This window comes from Bombus vancouverensis, chromosome 17 (assembly GCF_051014615.1).
Source record: "Bombus vancouverensis nearcticus chromosome 17, iyBomVanc1_principal, whole genome shotgun sequence".
NCBI classification, from domain to species: Eukaryota; Metazoa; Arthropoda; class Insecta; order Hymenoptera; family Apidae; genus Bombus; species Bombus vancouverensis.
Genome location: NC_134927.1, coordinates 1,212,907 through 1,222,802, shown reverse-complemented (window position 1 = coordinate 1,222,802; position 9,896 = coordinate 1,212,907). Strand labels below are relative to the sequence as shown.

Here is a 9,896-nt window from a genome sequence, read left to right as displayed (position 1 = left end):
CACCAAGAGTAGTTCCTTACGCACCTATCACTATACCACCTCATACCTTTAGTCTCTAAAACAGAATGGAACATATTACAAGTATATCCTATCCCGAGTAAAAGAAATGGAGTATTTTTGGCTCCAGTAGTCGAACATCAGATATATTTAACTTCAGGTCTTTCATTTATAAACGCTGATATCGAGTATTTCAACAAACTTTGTAAGAATCGAGCCGGAACCACTATATGCAAACAAACACTACCAATCCATGACAGAAATTCAAGAACCGATTGTCGCAGCGAAATAATAAATTTCAAACCACACATTGAACATTGTCAAATAACTGTACTTAAGATTGAAGACATTAGCTTTATACCGCTCAAAACTAGCAACTGTTACATTGCGATACCAGCAAATCCGATAGAAATAGACACCATTTGCCAAACGAAACATACCTTACAAAAACTTGACAAGCCTTCCATCATAAGAGCCAACACTTCTTGCGATATATTGTACAAAGACGAACACATGCGTATAGGCGAAACAAAAAATGAAGTCATATACGAAATCAAAACAAAAACCCTAGCGCTCAAAACAAACGATAGTTTCACTCATCTGTTAGATAAACTCGAGCGAGCACCGAAAATAATAGATAATTTACAAGGCTATAAAACAACGATCGATAAAATAGGCGACGAGATAGAAACTCTTAATTTCGAACACAGAATTAAAAATATACAGTATTGGGGACTAACCACGCTCCAGATATTAGGGTACATAGCATTAGGCATACTAGGTATATATGGATTAAACAAAATAGGGGTATTCAAATGCATCAGGAAATGTATACCGAACAAATTATGTATCAATTTATTTTGCTGCCGAAATGAAACTGTAATCAACAGCCACAATGCAACAGCCCCACCAGTACCACTCACCCTGGCCTCAACACCCAACATCTATATTCCAACCAACACATACCACTCAGATGAAGAGGAGGAATCAGCTGTAATTTTCAAGCCACGTCAAGTCCGATTCCACAAAAGTCTTCTGAAGAAAACTTGAGGGATCAAGTTCAATCTAAGAAGGGGGGAATGTCACAGACGAAATTCGAGCAGCTCTATATAACAAACCGAAATTCCGAACGCCTTATCGCGTGTGACCGTCCGGTCAGCATCCGTTCTCAGCCGCCTGAGTGGCATTCGATCACTCCAGCCGTTCACCGAAGTTTACACTAAGTATAAACAAAACCTTCTCCCACTCCAACGAATGGAAGAATATAAATGCTCCCTTCAAAATCATCCAGTCAGTCTAAAAAAAAATTCTTAACTAATCCAAGTATCGAAAGTGTATCATCGCGAACCGAAAAAATTGTATAAATTGAGTAAAAAATAAAAAGAACTTTATCTCCTTTTCGGAAATTAACAAGTTCCTTATTTTTATCTTAATTTTACACGACAACGGCGTAGTCATCAACCCCATAAAGTGTGAATTTGATGTGAACGAAATCACATTCTTGGGACACACCGTAGACGCCAACGGGATAAAGCCGGTAGCCGAACGCGTTGACGCAATTGTAGAAGTACCGCTTCTCGCGACCGTTAAAACATTACGTAGGCACCTCGGTATGATTAACTTCTACCGACCTTTCATACCGGGGGCCGCAAAAACACTTAAGCCACTCAACGACCTGTTAAAAGGCGCGAAAAAGGGCAACGCGCCCATCGAGTGGTCGGAGCAATTCGAAGCTCGCTTCTACGAGTCGAAACGCGTCCTCGTTAACGCCACGATGTTAGCGCATCCGATACCTGGCGCGCCCATTAGCCTCGCGATAGACGCATCCGACTATGCATTAGGAGCGGCCCTGCAGCAACGCGTCAACGACGCTTGGCAGCCGTTGAGTTTCCTTACCAACCTTTAAACTCCGCGCAGCGAAAGTATAGCGCGTACGATCGCAAACTACTTGCCATGTACACCGCGGTCAAGCGATTTTGACACGCCATAGAAGGAAGAAATTTCATAATTTTCACGGACCATAAACCCCTTACTTATGCGTTCAATCAAAATCCTGATAAATGTTCGCCGCGACAATTCCGACACCTTGATTGCATCGGACAATTCACCGCCAACATACGGCAGTCTGTGGATCATCAAACTCTCTCCGTCGCGCAAGAAAACGAGAACCAGTCACGTATCGGTACTTTTGCCTAAGCCACCCCACAACCGAAGTCCATTGTTTATTGTTAACAACATACAAACGTAATACTCATCTACTGGTCAACAAACGTTATAAAAAAAAACTCCTTCTCGTCCGATAACGAAAGTTAAGATGAAGAAAGTACTTAAATGGGTGACAGCTTGGGAACTTCCCGTGGTGTTGACCTTTTTGTTTTTCCAATCCTTTTTACTTTCCTTAATAATCTATTTTTAATAATCTATAGTCGAAACATGGAAAAATAGAAATGATTTAGTATTACGCGACTAATACCATATATCACTCATTTTTGCACACATTTATATTTTTTCACATATTCTATTTTTGTACATTAAAAGCAAATAAGAATATCATTTATTTCGGCTAACGCTCATACCGCGCTGAATGGAATCGTTCTCGTCTGAAGGCAATTTGAGAGATGGGACAGAGTTTGGATCTTTGGATGTAAAAACTTGATTCCTCTGTGGGGCATGCTATCAGTCCTTTTTAGAGATATTTTTTATTTTGTTTGCCCAGTGTTGATTTATAGAGTTTGCGAATTCTTGTTTCAGTTGCGATTTTATTAACATTATAGCAGCTACTTTAGGAATTCTAAGTTTACTCTTTTGTCGTAAGAATAGTTGTATTTTAGATTGTTTAATTTGGATAGAATGTAGCTTTTGTCTCGCTGTAGTTTTTTAATTTTATTATTGATATAGGACTCGCAAGAATTTTTTTCTTTTAAGTTTGGTACGGATTCTTGAAGAAGGGTTTGTATATGTTATTCTATTTCGTCTATAAGTGAGTCGATTTGCCTCTTTGTTAGATTGACATTGTTGTGGATATTTAGGTCGCAGTTCTTTCCAGCTGATTTTGTAATTTTTTTAGTTTATTTCTTTGTACTTACACCTGGGTTCGTCACTCTGTATTTCTAGGGTTAGGAAGTCAGATGTATTTTTGCTTATCTGGAATACGAGAGCGCTATGGTCGCAATCGTAGTCTATAGTTTTGAGCGGGTTAGTTGCCCGTAAATTGAAGGAATTGTAATTGATAAAGGAATTGTAATTGTGTGTCTCCAAAGCATATGTCTAGGTATGAGACTCCTTTTGGGCAAGAGTCAATCCATTCTTCCTGCGTTTTTAATGATTGTTTTAGTTCGTTTAATTGTGTTTGTTGTTCATTTAGAGCTTTGAACATGCTTTTTTTGAAGACCTCGATAAGTTTATTATGTCCAGTTGGGGTATGGTTTTAATTGGATTTGGATTTTGCATTACGCGCGGTAATAAATTTGTTAGATGTGGTTGGTTTTCGGAGACTTGGTTTCGGCTTATTCCTTGTCGTAATATGTCTGAGAACTTTAACTACGGAATGAATTTGCGGCTTATTTGAGCAACGCATTTGTTTTTGATTCCTTGCATTTGTTGATATTTTTGCAAAGTTTTTTTGCAAAGTTCAACGAATTTTGGGCATCCTTTATACAACGCAGGATATCCGTAGTTTTTACAGTTCACGCAGTATACTTCGTCTTTATTTACCGCGTCCACTTTTTTTATTTTGCACTCGTTTGGTCCGTGCGGCTCCATGCAGTTTACATTTGCGACATTGCGTTATGTCATTTTTTCTGACTTTTTCCCATTTTACCCTAAAGTAATTTATGCGGTTCATTTTTAGTAGGTTACTAATATTGCTTTGTGGGAATTCTTGGATTATGTAAATTGGGAGCAATACATTGTTCTCTATGGATCTTTTTGTTGAGAAGCGCCAAACCTTTATCAATTGGACGTCGGACATCTGTAGTGCTTGCAACTCTGCGAGTATCTCTGTCTCGGAGAAGCTATTGTTTAGACCCTTTAATACGATCGTGTGGTACTTCCCTGATTTGAGTATATATGCGTAATCGCTGTCTTGGTTGCAATTAGGATGTCTTTCATTTTGTTAGTCTGGTATATTTCGTAGAAATAGCACGTGTTTATCTGCGTGTATTCGTTTAAAGTGGAGTGACTGTGTTTAGAGCCTCTTCAACCAGTTTTACCGTGCCCTTCGTGTCTTGGAGGATGATGTTTATTGGGAGCGGGTTGTCTCTATTTGTAGGGACAGTGGTGTCTGCGTTCTTCCTTGCAGAGGCTAGTCGCCTGTCCGGGTTGTGTCTGGCTTCTCGGCTGCGTTGTCGCTGGAGATGGGCCCACTGCGTTGTCCATTTCGCTGGGCTGCGCCAGGGACGTTGAGGGTGTCGTTGGTTATGATACATTTCTCGGTCCATTTATTATTCTCTCTCAGACTTGTGATTTCCTCTCCCGAGAGGCCGTATGCCTACTTGCTTTATTTCGTAGGTTTTCGTTCTTTTTCCTTATTATTGTGGATTCTTTTATTGTTATTATTTGAGGGCGTTGCTGATTGCTGATAATGGGGAGCTATCGGCTGAATTTATGGTTTCGTTTTTTCGGCGGTCCGCGTCTCCTGTTGTACTTTCCTCTTTGCTTACACTTTCCTGGCTACTCTCTGCCCTGTTGTTTCCCTTGGTCAGGTTTGGCGAATGGTTGAGTTTCCGCGTCCTTTAGGTGCCAAAGCTTGTGTTGCCAAGAAAGTTCTTGACCCACTTATGCTATATTATTCTTTTGGTTGCTTCTTTCATTCTATCTATCTTCTTTCCTTCTCTTATTTTCTTGATTGTTTTTCTAGTGAGCATTATTTATCACTTTTCGTTATTTAATATCACTGCATAAATTGGCAAACTCACTAACAAATCTTACGCCTGGTATTTTTTGCCAGTGAGATAGGACCTGCTGGGGGTTCACAGCACTCTGACGAGAAAGAATGCATTCAGCTCGGAATGAGCGTTAGTTGAAGCAGTCAATTTTGTTATTTAATATTATTCAATAAAAAATATTTACAACGTACAATTATGTAGGAGGATAAGAAAGATATGTCAAATCTTGTCCGGCATCGTTTTCAAGAAAATGGAGTGCGAAGTTAAGTAGGGGCAATTTCATAATTGATTTTCGCGAAAACAAAGCGGAAAATGTCATTTTACATTTTCGACTTCATTTTCGCCACGCACAGGGAATCATCGTCCTTCGGTTTGTGTCACAATTTTCGGCACATGTATCTTTGCATTCTTTCAAACGACATACGTATGTATAATACTTGTACGTTCTCCAATTTCGAATATTGAATACATATAACATTATCGGAAAATATAAACAAAGCAATATACAGGGTGGTTGGTAATGGGTGGTACAAGCGGAAAGGGGGTGATTCTACGCGAAAAAATAAGTCGAAAATATAGAATACAATTTTTTTTTAATTTTTTTTTTTCTTTAATTTTTCCATCGAGACAACGATCTACAGTGAGATCCGTTATAACAAGATGTGCTAAAGTACGCACGTACCGAGCGAAAATTCAAAGTCGATTTTCTTGAAAACAAAGCCTCAAACGAAACATTTTTATCCTATATTTTCGACTTCTTTTTTCGCGTAGAATCACCCCCTTTCCGCTTGTACCACCAGTTACCAACCACCCTGTATAAGTAAACGTGTATGCGAGAATGATACAACGTATGGTGATAATCGTTTGATGCTAAAAAGATATTTTCTCGATGTATACGACTATACAGCTTATTAACACTTAGCCAACCGCGCTCGCACAGGCTAACCTATACGCTGTCCACCGTGCATTTTTCCAAGTAAGGAGGACTTATATTCGCTAATACTTGAAAAACAAAGAAGTCTAAAAATTATTTAAGTGGTCAATTATATTTTGCGGTAATGATTTTGTTTAACGATTTCACATATTGTTTATACAAAACATCAAATTAAAAGTATAAGGAGATATAGGTAAAATTAAAAACATTAAAGATGACTAAAGATAAATGAAACGACTTGAAAGTGAAGTTGAAAATTCATAATGCATTTTAATATTTTTTTACAGTGTGGTATTGTTCGACTATAACTTTACTTAGTCATAACTGATAGTGTAACTTTTTAATTAATTTTAAGAACACTAAATTGGTGTATTTTATTACATATTGCACTTTATAAAAGCGGAAAAAGAGTAGCAATTAATTGGAAACAATTCCAGGTAAACAATAACTGATAATTACAACAACAACAACAACAACAACAAAGAAAATGCGTCGCTAAAATCAAAAAGGGAGATCTCCCCGCGTTCGGTCACTCATCGATGTTCTCCACAGAGGAGAGATCCGATGGTTCGGATGGCTAAGTGTTAAGAAAAGTAAGAAGAGCCAACACCACACGGAGTTCCAAAGCGGTCACCCGTTTAAGTACTAACCGTGCCCAGCGCTGCTTGACTTTCGTGATCAGACGAGACCGAGTACTTTCAACGCGGTGTGAGCGTTAGCTTTAGTGATCAGTTTTGTTATTTCATGTTATCGAATAGACACAATATTTAAGAAAACATACGTGTATGTATGAGGATAAATGGTATTTTTAGACGTGCATACAGATTTATAAAATTTTTCCTGGCTTCGTTTCCCAAACAATGAATTGTGAAGTTCCGTCATGTAGATACGCGTATACTTAAAAAGTAGCGGAGTCAAGTGGACCGAACTTCATAATTGATTTTCTGGAAAACCAAGTCTTGTGTCAAAAATTGTCACTTCATCCTCGACTTATTTTTGTATAGGAAATCAGGCCCTTTCGACCTGCACCATCATAATACTCTAATTTTCTCGCCTACTTCAATTTTGAAACTATTTAGTTTCACTGGATTGCGTATAACTACCAACAGCAAAATACCAACATTCACGGACGACACGGCTGTCGTGACAACGACCATATCCAAATCCACGTCATTCCATACTACCTGACTTGACCTTTGCACATGGTCCAACGTTACATTTTCCCCATTACGTAGGGCAATTAGGATCCGCCGCCCCTTGCCCCTCGAGAGAATCGTCAGTTGGAAGCGAGAGTTGTACGTAAAAAGTCGAAAGCGAGCATTGTTAATAAATATACCGTTAAACACCACAGAGTATTTCTTCGGCACCGCAGCCGTTGATCCTCGGTTAGCCACCGAAGAGTCAAGAGTCGTCAATCGAGAGTCGTTATATCACACTCTGTCCCAACATTCTTAACCGCCACTCTGTTGAATTCACATAATAAACGTCTGAATTTTTCTTACCTTGCTCGTGAAACGTTTAAACCTAAGCGAAATCATTCGAACGACGCGAGGAAATGAACAGTGATTTCTTAATTTCACTACTCCCCGTGCCTTCGACGTAACACAAACACTCTAATCCAGAAACAGCAGTCATATTACCACCAGAACTTATCAGAAAAATAGAAAAATGACTGCAAGATAAAAGCAAACCCCAGTCAATTTAACCACATTACATTTACAATACGAAAACGGAAACCACCTAATATCCGATTGAATGGCACGCACATAACACAAACAAAGCAAGTTAAATACTAAGACTCCACTTAGACTCATAACTTACATGAAAGCAACATACCAAATCAATTATAGACAAAATACGGATAAGAAGGAGACAGACGTACTGGCTAACTAGTCGAAACTGTAAACTCAGCATAGAAAGTAAATTGAAAATATCCAAAACCAGGATAATAAGGTAACTAAACCAGTGTCACGACCGGCATACTTCAAATCCGACGGACTGACGATAGAGATAAAGATGTGGCGGCACTCGGCGACAATGTATATCGCTGAAGTGCCTAATGAACCATCAACATCCCAACGGTCCTTCCACCGAAGGTTCTAGAAGAAAGAGCACGTGGCAACGATCGCGGACGCCTAGCAAATGCATGGACGGTGGGGATGGATGTTGAGGGATGACAAAAGAAAGTAATCGGATCCGATCGAAGGTAAAATCGTAAGAGTCAGTCTTAGAAAGTCACGCCTAGAGTTCGGAAGTAGATTGTAAAGTGTATTGATGTTAAAAAAAAATAAAGTTTTCTTTTTTTATTTTTCACCTCAAATTCCTTTTTTTATTTTGTTATTTTACGTGACATTTTGGCGATCCTGCCAGGATAGTGAAAAGTGTTTGTTCGGAAACCAAAAGACACTCATCATCTACGGAAGATCGAATTATTTGGGACTACGGTCATCCGCAACAACAAAGTAACTATCACGAACCAAGTGAAGTAACAATAAAAGGTAAACTGAATTCCTTTGTACGTTACCGTGAAAGAAAATTTAGCTTCAGTAGCCAAGACTCGTCTTCGTCTGAAAATTATAAATCAGGGCAATAATGTCCAAGGCAAACGAATCTCAAACTTCAACCTCAACTGACCCAATGTTGCGAGCAATATGGGACAGTATTTAAAAACAGAACGAGAACATTGCCCTTTTACGAGAGGAAATGTTACGTTTGTCTATGCAAAATGACGAAGAGAACAGACACAGGACAGCAGAAATCGAGAATCTCGGGAAAACCGTCGCAGGGCTACGGACTGGGTTCGGATCCCCTGCGACCGATGAATTTGCTTCCATTATCACCGAAGACAATGAAAGTGCGTCGACAGCAATCAATCGCACCGTGAATATGGCAAAAGCACGCAAACTGTCAGGGTTAGCAGCTCCAGACACCCCACCTGTCCACCTCGACATCGAACAACCCGAGGTGGAAGAAAGAGGCTATTTTCCGCCCGCTCCTCTCCACTCTACGAGCTAAGGATGCAATACGCTACATCCCAACGCTCAACGGAGATGATGATGTAGGAGTTGAAGACTTCATCAAAGAAGTGAGAAGTATGAAGGATCGCTGTATGGAGCAAGATCTATTGCTAAAAGCAATAAAAGTGGAAAAAATCGTGGGGAAAGCAGCCCAAAGTATTCGCAACATTCCTATTGAGTGTTACAGTGATCTGTACGACGCACTGAGAAATAACTTAGCAGCACAAGTGACTTCGGATGAGTACCAAGAACAATTACGAGAGTTGAGACAGGGACGCGAGGAATCAGTGCAAAGTTTTAATATTCGGTTTAGAAGAATACTCAACCGTTTGCTGTACGCAGTAACCAATGAGTACCCACAACCACTAACACGTAAAATTATGACCGATGAAATCACGAAGAAGACTGTTCGTGTGTACCTAAAGGGACTCAGACGCGACATAGGGCGAATACTATTAAGCAGTGAACCCTTGAATCTTCCGGAAGCTGAAAAAAAGGCAGCCGATGTAGAACGCTACTTGCGAGAAGAACGACAACCTAATTGGTCATGTAATCGCTTACCTTTGGTTAGTAATCGCCCCAACAACCAGCATATGCAGGTAAGACGATCTAATGTACCATCAAAATCGCCTAACACGCCAGTAGCTGAGAAACCTGCTACACTTAACCAAGTAGGAAATAGATCACCTGCTGAACGCGCGCAGATGAAGTGCTTCAAGTGCGGAAAGCTGGGACATATTGCCAACAAGTGTCAAAATTTTCTACCACCGAGCCAGCGCGATCGACCACCCGCAAGGATTCGCAAGGATTGAGGCAGTCCAGGAATGGGACGAAATACAAGAAACAACATCGAACCAGGAGATGGACGAACCGTACGAGACATACGAGTCAACATCGCCACGGGAAGACTACTCGCAATACCTTTGTCAACCCGAACCGAAGAGCGAGTATTTCTGGTCGACACAGGAGCAGGGATAAACCTGGTGAAACGTAACAAAACTGTCAACGCGATACAAATAGGGCCTAAACAAAAATTTTCTATGGGACGAGACAAATACGAAA

The 9,896-nt window shown here is 39.9% G+C and overlaps 1 protein-coding gene and 1 pseudogene across 1 annotated transcript; one reads left to right on the top strand and one right to left on the bottom strand.

Annotated features, from left to right (window-relative positions):
* Positions 1-6,418: 6,418 nt before the first annotated feature.
* Positions 6,419-6,537, bottom strand: LOC117161895 (5S ribosomal RNA; annotated as a pseudogene).
* Positions 6,538-8,542: 2,005 nt separating this feature from the next.
* LOC143303933 (uncharacterized) lies at positions 8,543-9,646 on the top strand. Its single transcript, XM_076626140.1, has 2 exons — positions 8,543-8,671; positions 8,735-9,646. The coding sequence occupies exons 1-2, from the start codon at positions 8,543-8,545 to the stop codon at positions 9,644-9,646; spliced, it is 1,041 nt and encodes a 346-aa protein (XP_076482255.1).
* The last annotated feature ends 250 nt before the right edge of the window (positions 9,647-9,896 follow it).

Excerpts from the sequence above, each read along its gene's own strand:
- LOC143303933 (XM_076626140.1), top strand. The coding sequence starts at position 8,543 with ATGACGAAGAGAACAGACACAGGACAGCAGAAATCGAGAATCTCGGGA. Across the intron at positions 8,672-8,734 it reads TATCACCGAAGACAATGAAA|CAGCTCCAGACACCCCACCT; the intron begins GTGCGTCGACAG and ends TGTCAGGGTTAG.